Here is a 16285-nt window from a genome sequence, read left to right on the forward strand (position 1 = left end):
AGGCTGGACTGTCCATCGGCTAGCTGAGATGGAGGGCCTGGTCCCAGATAGGTCCCGAACAGAGGGTGGAACTCAAACCCAGCCAGACGTAGGTGGCTGCAGGCGCCCCCCAACACACACACACACACGGTGGGCAGCATAGTCTCTTCCTGGCTGTGTCCCATGACCTGCCAGGTGGAGTGGGACGTGAAGTCTGGCAAATACACTCTGACCTCCCCCTGCACTATTGAAGCTCAGGAGGCCTCAATTCATCGTAGAGAAAATCCTTTCATTGCTCCACCCCTGCTCCCTCCCTAGGGCAGTCCTGGCACCATGGCTCAGGCCCTTACTTGCCCTGGGATGCTGAGGACACCTTGACCTTGTCCATGTCCCAGTCCATCTGCCTCTCTGATGGTGCTGCCAGAATATCTAGGGCCCCCTGGTGCCAGCGGGCAAGGTAGGTGAGAGATGCCAGGGGCAGGTGGGTGTGAGCCAGGCCGCAGGGCCGTGGGGCGTGCAGACGAAGGTGCAGCTTCAGGTGAACGAGCTGGGTGAAGCGACTCGGGCAGACACTGCACTGGAAAGGCCGGGTGCCCGAGTGCAGGCGCAGGTGGGTCTTCAGGTTGCTGGAGCTGCTGAAGCGCTTGTCACACATCTGATGGGATAGGCACTGGTATCAGCTCTGCCTGCCTGGGTCACCCAGGATCTCTGCTCCCCACTCCCCATCTTGGAAACACCCCCCCAAGACCACCACCTCCCTGTGATGCAGGCCTGGAAGCTTTCCCCCATGATTCCTCCCTGGGACGATGGTATTGGCACATTGGAGCCAGGCAGCCTGGGTTAGTATCCTGGTTCTTCTGCTCCTTGCAGGACCTTGTACAGGAGACCTCCCCTTTCTGAGCCTTGCTCTGTTGATGGCTGACATAGAGTATTAATACCTAATCTCGTAGGCATGGAGGACTGAATAACATAATCACATAGAACCCTTAAGCGTGGGGCTGCAGCTTCTGTGCATGCAATTAACATTTACTGGGAGCTGCTGCGTGCCAGGAGTTGGTCTTATGTAGTCTTCTTCAGGACTGGAGAATCAGGACTAAGCACTACTTCTGTATTAACAGGTAATATGCAGAGGCTTAGAGGAGTGAGGCCAGTAGATGAAGCTCACACAGCAAATTGGAGGCAGAGCTAAGATTTGAACCCAGGTAGCCTAGACTGTCAACATTATGCTGCTTTTGTTCCTGCCTCTGTAAAATGGGGAAAGAGTTCTGGCCCTTCCAAACTCCCTGGAGACATGGTGAAGCTCAAAGAGGGAGGGAGCTAACACTGAGCTGATGTTATCAGTAGAGTTCATCGACTTTGCACACACACTAGCATTAACTCCTCCAACGATGCTGGGAAGTCACCAATGGGTGTCCGCTCCCCAGGACCTCCAGCTTCATTCTTCTCCACACCTAGACACACATCGCTATTCTCCCCTCCAGGACCTCCAATAGCACACCCTGGCCCTTCCCTTTCCCCTCCCTCCCCACCCCCACCCCTTGCCTCCTGCCCTAGCTCCATTTGCTCAGGACAGTGGAGGAATGGAGGCCACAGGTGCCATCCCCCAGGGGCCTAGAACTCCTCCCCAGCCTGCAGGAGGACAGGGGAGGGGGTGGAGGGTCTCACCGGGCACTCGTGGGGCCGCTCCCCAGTATGCACCAGGTGGTGCTTCTGCAGGTGGGCGAGCTGGGTGAAGCTCTTCTGGCACAGGGCGCACTGGAACGGGCGCTCCCCACTGTGCACTCGCAGATGGACCTGAGCCAGGCATGGGAGAAATGCTATCAACCGCCCAGAGCCCCCCGTCAGGGCCAGGGATCCTCCTCAAATCTCTCCCCGCATCCTCGCAGGACCCCCTTTTGGCATCAAGGCCTTTCAATCCCCCTGCCTCCGTATCACCTCCCTGAAGGCCGATCTACCATCCCCCAGGCTCCCCTCGGGCTCTCTGCTGCCCTGCGGAAGGGAAGATGGAGATAGCTGTGGTCAGCAGGCCAGGTAAGGGGTTCCCTATGTGTGCCCCCTAGATATATGTCTTGTGCAGTGCTTCTCAACGTGTGGTCCACAGACCAGCAGCATCAGCGTCACCTGGGAGGGTGTTAGAAAGGCAGACTCTCAGGCCCCACCCGCAGACCAGCTGAACTGAAATCTCTGGGGCTGGGGCTTAGGGAGGGCCGAGGGCTGGGGCCAGCTCTCCAAGTGGTTTGAGGCTCATTAACGTTTAAAAACGCATGCCCTAGAGGATGCAGAAGGTCTGTTCTCCAACAACCAGTAAATTTTCCTCTATTTCAGCAGGTGTCAACTTGCCCCTAACGTCAGATCTTGGCTGATACAGAGATACGTCCGTGGTCGCCCCCTGCTGGACGATGCCTATAAGGACGCCTACAGCACACTTGCTGTTGTGTTGGATCCCAGTTGAAAAAGGCTGGTTGTCAGGTCTAGATTCACTAAAATTCACCTGTTCCGGACCTGACCTTTAAATAAATTAACAAGAGGAGGATTACCAGGGAATCAGAGAGGATGACTCTTCAAGAAAGGCTTTGCCCTAGATATTGAGAGACTCAGATGGAGACCTGGCTGCACCCTTAAATCAAGGTAACCTTGGGAACATCTTTCCTCGGTTTCTCTATTTTTAGCTGAAATGAGATGATCTCATGGACAGTCTTTTGTGTGGAGAGGACTCCACTCTACAGACGCGAAACTGCAGGGCCAAATGGACCAGCCAAGGTCACAGGCCCTAGAGGCTGACCTGGAATTCCCTCCGCCCCAGGTCCTTGATTCTTGAAGCAGGATGGGAAAGGGTCACCGAAGGATGCCCAGGGGGAACCCTGGGGGCCCGGAGGCAGATACCTTGAGGTTGGAGAGCTGCCCGAAGCTCTTACTGCACACGTTGCACTCATACAGGATTTTGCCGTTCTCTTTCTTCAGTGGGTAAGGCAGTGCCGCAGAGCCAGCCTGGGAGCCCAGTGGGGCCCGCTTTCCTGCAGCCACCCTTCCAGCCCGCTCCGGCCCTGTGGAGTAGGTCCTGGCAGTGGCAAGGCCCAGATTCTGGCTCTGGGAGGGTTGGGTTTGGCCGGAGTCTTGACAGGCCCCTGGGTAGGGGCGCAGGGTCTCCCCCCAGGTGCTGGGGTGCTTGGGCTCATTGACATTAATCAGCAAGCTGGGCACAGCCATGGTGGCGTAGGGGGTGTCTTGGGGCAGCTTGAAGCGGGGGGGACACGGCATTGAAGGTAGGCTCCCACATGTGACCAGGTAAGGAGCGGGCAGGAAAAATGGGTAGGCAGGATAGAATGGGCGGAAGTGGGAGGAGAGTTCTTTGGAGCTGGGTGGGGTTGGGGGGCAGGAGCAGAAAGCCAAGGGGCTCTTCTTATTTTGCCAAGAATTTGGGGAAGAGCTGTTGGGAGGAGAGAAGGATGGGCAGGGGGCCCCCCCGCCAGCTCTTTCTGTCTGGCTTCCCATCTTGTCACTGCTCGGAGGACACTTGGGTGGGAGTTTCTCGCCACTGGAGGAGCTGGCAGGCAGCCTTGGTGGCAGGTGCCCTGAGTAGAAAAAGGAAGATTGTGATAGCCTGAAGTCAAGGTCAGCTCTGCACCTAACCTGCCCGGCTCCGAGCTGGGAGAGGACTCTAGCCTGCATGGCAGCTTCTTTCTCTGGGCTTTCCTGGTCTGCCACTGCCCTTGCTGATAAAGAGGCTGGCATTTGTGCAGTGTGTAACCATTTCAGGGAGCGAAAAGGATTCAAGAAGCCTGTTAGACATGTAGGTAGAGAAGTCAGAGGCCAGTTGGATGAATTGGTTTAGAGATTAAAGGAGTGGCCTGAACTGGAGGCAGAAGTGTGGGTGCCATGGGCTCAAATAAGATCACATAAAGGATGGCCCTAGATCTGCTGTGTCCAAAACAGTAGCCATCGTACACCTTTAAGTACAAAACAAAAACAAAAAACCCAGCTTCTCACTTGTACTAGCCACATTTAAAAGGCTCAGGTGTCAGATAGCACAAGTGTAGAACCTTTCTAGTATCGCAGGAAGTTTCAACAAACTGCTCAAGAGAACAGAAGAGGAGGGAAGAATAGGAGAGAGGAGAGGAGAAGGAGGAGAAGGGATGAGGCGAGGGCCAAGGAGGTAGCTCCGGACCGAATTCTGGAGCGTGGGAAGACTCAGGAGGGTAAGTCAAGGAGAGCTTGCAAGGGAGAGTGAGGTGCAACAGCCAGTGAGGTAGGAGTTAAACGAGGAGCGCTGTCAAGTAAAATACTAAATGTGCATCAGTATTCAAAAGTAGGTTGTCTGCCTGGACCCTCACTGATTCACTCAACCAGCTTTACTGGGCTGCTTTACTGTGTGCTGGACACAGCAGCATGGTCCCTGCCCTCCAGGTTGAGTTGCATAAGGAAATGGTGTACTGTATGCAATAATCGTAGAGGTATAGTGAGATGGTCCTTTGTGAAAGCAGAAACTGGCTTCTGTGATGTACTCGAGGTCACAGAGCTAGAAGGGGCAGAACCAAGACACCACCCCTCGACTCCCTGCCTCCCAAGCAAGCTTCCTGCCTTATGACACAGGCCCCTCTAGCTCAAGTGTTCTAGGCAGACAGATCACCCACCCTCAACTCCTGGGACTTTGGCTACACCTCCACCGGATTCCACACCCATGCCTGAGAAAAACCACTGCCCGTTCCACACATGCCCAGGCCACAGCTCCAGGTCAAAATGTGGAAGTAGCATATACCTGAGGCTCCGTCCTCACCAGTGACACTGGGCCTGCTCCGTCTCTCCTCCTCAAACCTAACAATACCTGCCCCCACCTCCCACCTCCACCGGGTGCGGCCCGTGCCCTGGGCTTGCTGCTGCTGCTGCTAAGTCCTTTCAGTCGTGTCCGACTCTGTGCGACCCCATAGGCGGCAGCCCACCAGGCTCCCCCGTCCCTGGGATTCTCCAGGCAAGAACACTGGAGTGGGCTGCCATTTCCTTCTCCTATGCATGAAAGTGAAAAGTGAAAGTGAAGTTGCCCTGGGCTTACGTGTGCTCAAAGCATCCTCCCTGAGACTCTGTGGGGCTGTTGCCAGGGTTGCCGACTGCAGGGCGCACAGGTATAGGTCCAGGCCCCGGGGGCAGGCCAGCAGGGCAGACTTGGCCGGTGCCAGTGGCCATGGGCACAGCCAGCTGGCCCAGGACTGATCATGAGAATCCACTGTGTCTGGATGTGGCTTGAAGGCTGGGAAGACCTGGGAGGCAGAGGGAAGGGGCTTGGGGGTGGGGACTGGGAGTCCCCTGAGATGGCCCCACCCCTTGTTTGATTTCCAGAGGGGAAGGAGAAGCTAAGACCCGCCCCTCAACACACATACTCACCTCTGCCATGTCCATCAGTCAGAGGGCTTCCCCTTCCCTCATCCACATTTCCTTTCCAAGGGACTTACACGTCCACCCCCAGGGTTGCCCTCCCCCTGCCCCAGAACCCCCCACCCAGCCCTATTCTTCCCTCCCACCCATCCTTCCTCACCACCCTCGTCCCACTCTGTCTCAGACTATGGACTGTGTTCTCAATGGATCTGAGGTGAACTTCAGAGAAAAGCCCCTCATGAAAGACGGTGCACCCCACAGGAGGGCCCTGAGCCTCCCCCAAGGCCCAGGCCCCCGTGACACTCAGCTCTGCATGGCCTTTCCCTTCTCATGTCCCACAGAGAGTCTGGCCCTGGGCATGGCAGAGGGTCTCTGGCACCTCCGAGGGCACGTTCCTGTGAGGTCCTGGGGTAGAGGTGCTTAGGACCAGGAGAATCCAGGTCCCTTCAGATATCCACACACACCACCACCCCGCCTCACCCCCGCCCCAACTCCTTCCTAACCTCCTCTCCTTCCAGAAGCATCCTGGGCTCAGAGATAGGACCGGGACCTCACATTACCTGGCCATCTTGGCAGAGCTGGGAGTCCAGGTAGGGGGACAGAGAAGCCCCTGTGCTCCCCAGGGGCTTGGTCTTGTGGCAACAACCCAGCTCTGGAGCAGGCTCCCCCTTCATGGCCCTGCCACCTGCTGGGAAGACAGGTCCGTCACAGCAGTGAAGGTCCTCCAAACAAGAGCCTGACTTCCAGGGCCGGCTTTCCCCGGAAATCACTGTGTGACCTCGAGCCAGTCACTGCCTCTCCTGGCCTCAGTTTCTTTATCTGCAAAATGGGAGGGTTAGACTGGCTGACATGAAAGGACTCTCTTGGCACCGACATTTAGAAGCCTACGACGCTCTCAAGCAGGGGCGAGAAGAGGAATGAATGGAGACTCGCCAGTCAGAGGCAAAGGGTAGAACTGGCCTGATCCCCATCCCTGGGGAAGACAGGAGGGAGAGAAGTCCTCATGGAGATACTTCCAAGTGAGCTCAGAGATCTGAGGAAATATTCCAGACCTCCTCGGGGCCACAGGGAATTGAGAGGCTGGCTACTCTCTTCCATGCTGGGAGGGGCTCATGTCTCCACGACTCTATTAACCACCGGCTCCTCACCTACATCCTAGCTCACCTACCAGCTTTGGGGGGCAGCTGAGGAAGCCCCAGTGTCCTGCCACCCAGACTTCCCAGGCTCAGCTTCCTCATCTGGGCTGGTCTGAGCAAGTGGGCTCGGGGTCCCCCGGTCCTGACTGGCCTGACAGGAAGCTGGTCGGTGACAGCTGTCTGCTCAGGTAGCACTGCACTTCTCTGCCGGTCACTTCACTGAGGGTCGCACAGCCCTAAGGCTCTCCTCCTTCTCCTCCTTTCCCCCTCTTCCCTCCCTAACCCCGGTGCCCCTCAAAGCCTGGCACCCTTACATGGGTGTCTCATTCCTCCGAAACCCAGTTTCTTCTCCCTCTCCCCTGACTCCTCCCCACCCTGCCCCAGGTCTCTAATCACCCCAGGAGGAGGCGCAGCCCGTGCAAGGCTCTTCACCTGGCTCTGCAGAAGTCCTCTCTGGCTGGGGAAGGAAGCCGGCAGGCGGGCAGCCAGCCTCTGCCTGTGACTGAGGCTCCCGTGGGTGTGAGAGGTGACAGGAAAGTGCTACATTTGAAGTTGCCACAAATAGGAAGGGGGGGCTGGCAGCCAGGCAGGGGGCCCTCTGGGACCTGAGACATGGGCGAGCCACCCACCAGCCTTTTCCTACCTGAGGCCACGCTGCAGGAGTTTGGGGCCACAGGAAACTGGGGCTACCAGAATTTCAGTGTGGGGGATGATGGAGTGGGGAAGAGCCTTAGCTGTGACTCTCAGGGAACCCCGATGGCTGAGCAGGAGGGCAATGGAGCAGGGCTCAAAGGCTGGAGCGGGGGTCTTTTGGGGAAGGGGACCCAGCTGAGACAGGGACGGGCAGAGACAAAAGCAGGCAGCGTAGGAGGAAACAGAGAGGCGGGGGGTGAGCAGGAATCTGATCTCGCACAGCAAAGGCCCTGGAGGTAGCAAGTACATCTTCCTCCTCCTCATCCCGCCTCTGATTTCTCTGTCCTGGGAACCTTTTCTCCAATTTAGACAGAATACTGAGGCCCCCACTGGGGTGAGGGATAAGTTAGAGACATGGCAAAATGCCTATGAAGCATGACTAGATATCGAAAAGGGAGGCCCCTTAGGCCAGAAACAGCTTTTCCAGCTGAGCAACTTCATCACTGCCGAGAGCTGAAGAGGGTTCATCTCCCCCGCCCTCACGTCAATTCTGCCCCCAGTTGGTGTATCCACAGTGCCTGGCCCAGTGGGGCGCCCAAGCCTCAGGCTCCATCTGGCTGTGCCACCAGCTGTCATGGACCGCACAGGGACGTTTCAAACTCTCCGTGTGAGCAAGGGACATAGTATTCTGCCGGCTTGGCCCCTGGCCGGTACTCACTTGCACTATGGCCCCCTCCACTTCCTGTCACCATCGTTTACCTGCAGAACTGACCCCTACATGTCTGTATCTCAAGGACAGGGACCGCTCTCTACTTATTCTCATTTCCCATGTAGACACTTCCCAGGAGTTTTGGATGCCCAGCATCTGGAACTTTCTCTCACTAGAGGCTGGAAGGAGGCAGAAGACACATTCCACTATAAAAGCCGGAAAAGCAACAGGCTGAATTTCGGCCTCCCCACCCGAACACATGCTGCAGGCAGGTGCCATGGACCAGACTGACCACATGGACCCATCCAGACTGTGATCAGAAGCCGGCGGTCCGGGGGTGGCAGGTGGATGGAGCCCACTCTGTGGATGGTGCTACGTCAGCTTCCAGGAGAGCAGATTTTCAAAGAAAGGGATCCAGGCAGGTCACACAGTCCTCTCTCGATCCAGCCTGTCCTCCAAGCCTGGCTCTGCAGCCTTCCCAGGACTTCTCTGCGCTCCTCCAACATCTTTTAAGGGAATTTCTCCTCTCTGTGTCTCTACTGTTGTTCTTTGCTAAACTGTGGAAACCTGGGCCCTTGGCAGTGAAAGCACAGAGTCCTAACCACTGGACCACCAAGGATTTTCCTCCTCTCCTTAAATCCTCCAGAAATGGTTTCTATAGTGTACAACCATGAATTCTGCACTCTACGTGCCCAGAATAGATGAAGCATCAGGCTCAGGTTGGATTATTTCGAGGATTAGAGTAGCGAGCTACCTTTACAAACAGCTTACTACATGCCTGGCACTGTGCTTGTCGTTGCTCAGTTGCTAAGTCATGCCTGACTCTTTGTGACCCCATGGACTGCAACATACCAGGCTTCCCTGCCCTTCACTGCCCCCCAGAGTTGGCTCAGACTCATGTTCAATGAGTCAGTGACGTTATCCAACCATCTCCTCCTCTGCTGCCCCCTTCTCCTCCTGCCCTCAATCTTTCCCAGCATCAGGGTTTCTTCCAATGAGTCGGCTCTTTGCATCAGGTGGCCGAAGTATTGGCACTTATTGTGAAGCTAGGGGCTTCATAAATGTTCTCATTTCATCTTTTATTATCCCCATGATGAAGGAACAGAAGCTCAGAGAGAGTAAGCAACTCACTGAGAGACACACAGCAAATAGCCAAGTGCTGTCTGGTGCCAACCCTCAGATTCCACTGTCTCTTGGCAGAGTCAGCCCACCCCCACTGCTTCATTTCTGTCCCTCATGCTCTATTCACATGTGCCATTCCCAGGGCCCAGATCATCCCCCCCATCCTCTCCTCCCCCTACCCCCATCCCGGTTGCCCTCTCAGCATCCTTCTGATTAGCTGAAAGGAGCCCTTCCCATGGTGCTCCTTGCCCTCTTGGTTGACCAGAACTCTACTCCCGCCAAAAGCTACAGCCCTCCCAGCCTTCCAGGTCACAGCCTGCCTCTCCTCCAGCTGTGCTGCAATCAAGGGGAGCAAGAAGTTCACTGAGCGCCCACTGGAGTGCCCCCCATCCCCCAGGAGGATTCACATACACCTTTGCCTTCCATCTGCCAACTCTGCTCCCTCCTCCTGGCATCACACTCTGCTCCCAACTCACAGAAAAGTCTGTACAACCTCTTGGTTAGGAACCAAAGTGGCTGTGGAGACTTTCAGGTCTCCTACCCCTGGAAGGACTGGCTAGGAGTGTCCTGGGAGGAGGACACAGTCCTTCAAGTTTCCATTGCAAATAGCCTCTACCTGCCAATCTCTTCCTTGTTCCTATCTCTTGGGCCCTGCCAGGTCCTCTGCCTCGTCAGCCTCCAGGTCCGCTATGGTGTCACTGCCTTAACTGTGAGGTCACCATGTCCCACATCCCCTGGGGGAGTAGCTCAGGGGTAGGATCTTGGCCTCCTAACTGGAGAAAAACCAGTGCCTGGACCCAGAGGAGAGACCCAGGCCAAGCAAGTCCTTTAAGACCAGATAGGGCTTGGGAAGTGATTGTGGAGGGAATGTAGGGTTAAGGGGCCTTCAGGGATGAGCAGAAGACACCAGGGAGGCCTCAGAGAAGAATCAGTATCTGGACCAGAAGAGCTGGAGGGGTGGACGTGGATCCTCAAACCCCTGGTCCACTGCACACTTACTTTCTTCATCTTTCTGTGAATTACAAGATAATACAGATAAGCAGCAGGGAATATAAGGAAAAAAATGGAAGCTCCCTCCTTCCCAGTTTCCCGGAGGTCAGGGTGACTTGTTTGATGTTAATCTTTCCAGACATCTATCCATGAACCTACAAACAATAGATGAACTTCTAAATTTTGTTTTTATACATGAATATTAATAGATGATATGATAATACTATTCTGTAACTTTTTCTATTGACAGTCTACTGTGGCCATCGTTTCATGCCAGAACATACGCACCCTCTGCCTTCTGTCTTTTCCCGGCTGTATAGTATTCCACTGCAGAGAAGTGCATGCCTGCCCTCTGGTGGACATAATAGGTAGCATTTCTCTGTTGGTGGGCTCCAGTTTTCCCCTGTGCCACACAAGACTGGACAGGATGTCATAGAGAAGTAATACGCAGAATGTTTTAGAATATTAACTGTCAGGCACAGAAAAATAGTTATTATATGTCACTTAAATGTGCAATTGAAAAATAATCCAAATGAATTTATTTACAAAACAAAAGCAGATTCACAGACACAGAAGACAAACTTCTGGTTAGCGGAGGGGGAAGAGGAGGGAGAGAGCTACATTAGGAGTGTAGGATTAAAAGATACACATCCCTATGTATAAAATAGATGGACACATCCCTAGTTACATATGTGTAAAATATACAGTAAAAGAATTTACTGTATAGTAGAGGGAACTGTATTCAATATCTTGAACTAACCTATAACAGAAAAGAATTGGAAAAATACACATGTATGTATTTATAATTTTATTTATTTATGGCTGTGCTGGGTCTTCATTGCTGGGGGGGCTTTTCTCTAGTTGAGGTGAGCGGGGACTACTTTGTAGTTGCAACATGAGGGTTTCTCATTGCAGTGGCCCCTCTTTTTGCAGAGCATGGGCTCTAGGGTGCACGCGGCTTCCACAGTTGCAGCACGCGGGCTCAGTAGTTGCAGCTGCCAGACTTTAGAGCACAGGCTTGATAGTCATGGCACGTGGGCTTAGCTGATCCGCGGCAAGCGGGCTCTTCCCAGATCAGGGGTCTAACCCGCGTCGTCTGCACAGGTAGGCAGATTCTTCACCACTGAGCCACCTGGGAAGCACCGTGTAGATATTTTTTAAAGAACGTTACCTCTGCTGGATTTCACCCCAGCTCTGCAACCTTATGGCAAGTCACTTAACCTCTCTGCCTCTCTCTCCATCTGTCCAGTGCGGATAAGAAGAGCGCTTGCCTCCCAGCGTTCTTTCAGTGATTCCTCAAGATAATTCAGGTAAAGCCCTGAGGACACTGCCTGGCCCCATGCAAGCACTTGACAAACGTGGATTACTGTTAATATTGTACATCATTCTTTGCCTCGTTAGGCAAGTATCTGCAAGTCAGTTTCCTAAAAGCTGATGATGAATGTTCCTGGCTCCCTTTGGAAGACCAGAATTGAGGCAGCACACTTGGAGAGATGAATTACATTCAGTTTTATTGCTTTGTTCATTAACCCCCGGTTGGAGACTGCTGCTCTCCTCCAAAGCAGTCTTGCCCCCACACCAGTCCCCACAACACAGCAATAATAGCTCCTGGCATTCAAGCCCTCACCATGTGCCAGGAACCCTGCAAAGTACTTCGGCACGCTTGGTCTAACTCCATCAACACGATGACCCTGGATGCTATTATATTCTGTTTCATAGACAAGAAAGTTGAAACTCAGAGAAAGAAAGTGACTGGCCCAAGACTGCATGACCCAACATGGAGCTGTAATGTCCCAGAGGGGAAGGAGAGCTGAGGGAAGAACTGCTAGAGGGGCGCCTGTGAAGAGATAAAAGGGCTACAGATGTAGCACAGTAGGGTCTGGATTCCCTTCAGCGGCCAAAGGACCCTCCGAAAAATTAGGATGGATGGAGGCCCAAGTCAAGTACTAGGGAAATGAGCTGTAGAGTTAGCAGCTGGCACCCTGCAAGTGCCCTGAGACTCTGCCACTCAGTCACTCACCTGTTCATTCACAGATTTATTGATTGCCAACTGTGTGTCAGGCATTGAACCAGCTGCTGGCAGTATATCCCATAGGAACATGACTCAGACCTTAGAATTTACAGCCCACCTACCAGAAGGCTTGCAGGATGTTGCTGAAATAATGAGTTGTGTGCAACTGTCAAGACTTATTGTCAGGCCTTATCTGGTGGTCCAGTGGTTAAGAATCTGCCTTCTAATGCAGGGGACGCAGGTTCAATCCCTCGTCCAGGAACTAAGATCCCACATGCCTCAGGGAAACTAAGCCCCACCCTGAGCCTGCATGTCCTGGAGCTTGAGGGTCGCAGCCGGAGAGAAGCCCTCGTGCTGCAACGGAAGATCTCACATGCTGCGACAAAGACCCTTACACAGCCAAATAAATGGGTTTTTTTTTAAGTTTATTATCATTAACAGGTTTGGGACTGGTCATAGCAAACACCCTCTTCCAACAACACAAGAGACAACTCTACACATGGACATCACCAGATGGTCAATACCGAAACCAGACTGATTATATTCTTTGCAGCCAAAGACAGAGAAGCTCTATACAGTCAGCAAAAACAAGACCCAGATAACCATGATGGTGTGATCACTCCAGCCAGACAACCTGGAGTGGGGAGTCAAGTGGGCCTTAGGAAGCATCACTACGAACAAAGCTAGTGTAGGTGATGGAATTCCAGCTAAGCTAATTCAAATCCTAAAAGATGATGCTGTGAAAGTGCTGCACTCATTATGCCAGAAAATTTGGAAACCTCAGAAGTGGCCACAGGCCTGGAAAAGGTCAGTTTTTCATTGCAATCCCAAAGAAAGGCAATGCCAAAGAATGTTCAAACTACCCCACGATTGCAGTCATTTCACATGCTAGCAAAGTCATGCTCAAAATTCTCCAAGCTAGGCTTCAATAGTACATGAACTGAGAACTTCCAGATGTACAAGATAGAAGAAAAAGCAGAGGAACAAGAGATCAAATTGCCAACATCTATTGGATCATAGAAAAAGCAAGAAAATTCCAGAAAAACATCTACTTATGCTTTATCGACTATGCTAAAGCCTTTGACTCAATGGACATGAGTTTGAGCAGGCTCTGGGAGTTGGTGGTGGACAGGGAAGCCTGGCGTGCTGCAGTCCATGGGGTCACAAAGAGTTGGACACTACTGAGCGACTGAACTGAACTGAAAGCCTTTGACTGTGTGGGTCATGAAAAACTGCGTAAAATTCTTCAAGAGATGGGAATACCAGACCACCTTACCTGCCTCCTGAGAAATCTGTATGCAGGTCAAGAAGCAACAATTAGAACTGGACATGGAAAAATGTACTGGTTCCACATTGGGAAAGGAGTATGTCAAGGCTGTATATTGTCACCCTGCTTGTTTAACTTATATGCAGAGTACATCATGCTAAATGCTGGGCTGGATGAAGCATAAGCCGGAATCAAGATTGCCAGGAGAAATACCAATAACCTCAGATAAGCAGATAACACCACCTTTATGGCAGAAAGCAAAGAGGAACTAGAGTCTCTTGATGACAGTTAAAGAGGAGAGTGAAAAAACTGACTTAAAACTCAACATTCAAGAAATGAAGATCACGGCATCCGGTTCTATCACTTCATGGAAAAACAATGGAAACAGTGACAGATTTTATCTTCTTGGGCTCCAAAATCACTACAGATGGTGACTGCAGCCATGAAATTAAAAGACGCTTGCTCCTTGGAAGCAAAGCTATGACAAACATAGACAGCATATGAAAAACAGAGACATTACTTTGCCGACAAAGGACCATCTAGTCAAGGCTATGGTTTTTCCAGTAGTCATGTACAGATGTGAGAGTTGTCATGTACAGATGTGAGAGTTGGACCATAAAGAATGCTGAGCACCGAAGAAATGATGCTTTTGAGCTGTGTTGTTGGAGAAGACTCTGAAGAGTCCTTTGGAAAGCAAGGAGATCAAACCAGTCAACTCTAAATGAAATCAATCCTGAATATTCACTGGAAGGACTGATGCTGAAGCTGAAGCTCCAATACTTTGGCCACCAAATGTGAAGAGCCGACTCATTGGAAAAGACCTTGATGCAGGGAAAGATTGAAGGCAGGAGGAGAAGGGGATGACAGAGGATGTGATGGTTGGATGGCATCACCCGCCAATGGATATGAGTTTGAGCAAGCTCCGGGAGACAGTGAATGACAGGGAAGCCTGGCGTGCTGCAGTCCATTGGGCTGCAAAATGTCAGACACGACTGAGCAACTGAACAACAATCATTAAGAGGTTTGGGAAGCAAAGTAGAGCCAGGAGTGCTGGGCTGGCTCATGCAGTAAAAAGAGAAACACAACAGAACCACAAGCAGAAGCCTCACTTCCTCTTTGAAAACCTCAAAAACTTCTCCAATCCATAACCACTGCCACCTCCAACCTTGAGGACAGTCAGCTGAGCTCCTGGCTGGTTCAGTGCCTGGGTTCTGGAGCTCTGTTGTATGGATAATTTTGACAGGCACCAGGTTAGGAGTCCAGGTCAGATATGGGGGAGTCTGGGGCCATCATTGCTTCAGAAGGTTAAGCAACTCTGTGACTTCAACAGGGTTGAGGGTGGGGAGCTCACAGTGTGCTCACCGCCCCCTGCTCTGCGGTTGACACCTGCCTCCTCCTGCCTGACACCCACTTATCTCATCTCCCTGGACAGCCCAGCTGTCAGTCAGATGCAACAAGTTGGCCTTTGGCTTCACACCCTAGGGCGGGGAGATTCTGAGATAGGGCACATCAGCTCTCACATTTGCAGAAGGGGCCTCGAGACACTTGCATCTTCCCCTGCACCCACCTGTGACGTTCCAGCCCTTCTGGGGACAAAACACTAGCTGTTGTTCAGTCACTAAGTCATGTCCGACTATTTGCAACCCCAAGGACTCAGCACACCATGCTCCTCTGTCTTCCACTATCTCCTGGAGTTTGCTTAAACTCATGTCCGTTGAGTCAGGGATACTATCCAACCATCTTTTCTTCCGCTGCCCCCTTCTCCTCATGCTTTCAATCTTTCCCAGCATCAGGGTCTTTTCCAATGAATGAGCTCTTTGCATCAGGTGGCCAAAGTATTGGAGCTTCAGCATCAGTCCTTCCAATGAATATTCAGGGTGGATTTCCTTTAAGATTGACTGGTTTGATCTCCTGGCAGTCCAAAGAACTCTCAAGAGTTCTCTCCAATTTGAAAGCATCACTTCTTTGGTGCTCAGCCTTTTTTACAGTTCTACTCTCACAACCGTACGTGACCACTGGAAAAACCATTGCTCTGACCATACGCATCTTTATCGGCAGAGTAACGTCTATGCTTTTTCATACGGTGTCTAGGTTTGTCATAGCTTTTCTTCTAAGGAGCAAGTGTCTTAATTTCATGGCTGCAGGCATCGTCCGCAGTGACTTTGGAGTTCAAGAAAATAAAGTCTGTCACTGTATCCATTGTTTATCCCTCTATTTGCCATGAAGTGATGGGACTGGATGCTGTGATCATAGTTTTTTGAATGTTTTAAGCCAGTTTTTTCACTCTCCTCTTTCACTCTCATTAAGAGGCTCTGTAGATATATCTTCAAATGACATCTTAGGTTCATCCTACTTATCCCCTCATCTCACCATTCCAAGAGACAGGAGACAGAAAGAGGTCACAGCTGGGATTCAAATCCAGCAGTGACAATATACTCTTAACCATCTTATGCTTACCATATACACGGATATCCTATCCAGCCTTGTGTCAAACAGAGAAAAACTGATGTTCCCCCATGTGGCCACCATTAGAAGAATTGTACATACATGCAACAGAATACTGTGCAGCCAGCAAAAAGCAAAGGTTAAGTCTGTTGAGTACCTTCTGTATGCTAAACCTCTTTACAATCATCTCGTTTAAGGACTTCCCTGGTGGTCTGATATCTCAGTTGGTAAAGAATCTGTCTACAATGCAGCTGACCCCAGTTCGATTCCTGAGTCGGAAGATCCGCTGGAGAAGGGATAGGCTACCCACTCCAGTATTCTTGGACTTCCCCTGTGGCTCAGCTGGTAAAGAATTGCCTGCAATGCGGGAGACCTGGGTTCGATCCCCGGGTTGGGAAGATCCCCTGGAGAAGGGAAAGGCTACTCACTCCAGTATTCTGGCTTGGAGAATTCCATGGACTGTATAGTCCGTGGGGTCACAAAGAATCAGACACGACTAGACAACTGTCACTCTCTCTGGTGGTCCAGTGGTTTGGAATCCACCGGCCAATGCAGGGCACATGCATTTCATCCCTGATCCGGAAAGATCTCACATGCCAAGGGAGGGCAACTAAGCCTGTGCCCCA

The 16285-nt window shown here is 52.1% G+C and overlaps 1 protein-coding gene across 2 annotated transcripts; it reads right to left on the reverse strand.

Moving 5' to 3' along the window:
• Positions 81-6988, reverse strand: ZNF683 (zinc finger protein 683). 2 transcript variants are annotated; one of them, XM_005676816.3, is made up of 6 exons: positions 6915-6988; positions 5907-6031; positions 5027-5231; positions 2863-3551; positions 1645-1773; positions 81-634 (listed from the first exon to the last, which is right to left on the reverse strand). In XM_005676816.3, exons 2-6 carry the CDS (start codon positions 6018-6020, stop codon positions 326-328), a joined length of 1446 nt encoding a protein of 481 aa, XP_005676873.1. In that variant the 5' UTR covers positions 6021-6031; positions 6915-6988; the 3' UTR covers positions 81-325. The 2 variants fall into 2 exon arrangements, with proteins under 2 accessions (XP_005676873.1, XP_013829561.1); XM_013974107.2 differs by having other exon boundaries at positions 5907-6165.

The sequence above is a fragment of the Capra hircus genome, chromosome 2, assembly GCF_001704415.2.
Source record: "Capra hircus breed San Clemente chromosome 2, ASM170441v1, whole genome shotgun sequence".
NCBI classification, from domain to species: Eukaryota; Metazoa; Chordata; class Mammalia; order Artiodactyla; family Bovidae; genus Capra; species Capra hircus.

What these genes read in the sequence shown, in the direction of transcription:
- ZNF683 (XM_005676816.3), bottom strand. Translation starts at nt 6,020, where the DNA reads ATGAAGGGGGAGCCTGCTCCAGAGCTGGGTTGTTGCCACAAGACCAAG. An exon ending in GGCAGCTCTCCAACCTCAAG is followed by an intron (nt 1,774 to 2,862) that starts GTATCTGCCTCC and finishes TGCCTGGCTCAG; the next exon opens with GTCCATCTGCGAGTGCACAG. An exon ending in AGCGGCCCCACGAGTGCCCG is followed by an intron (nt 635 to 1,644) that starts GTGAGACCCTCC and finishes CTATCCCATCAG; the next exon opens with ATGTGTGACAAGCGCTTCAG.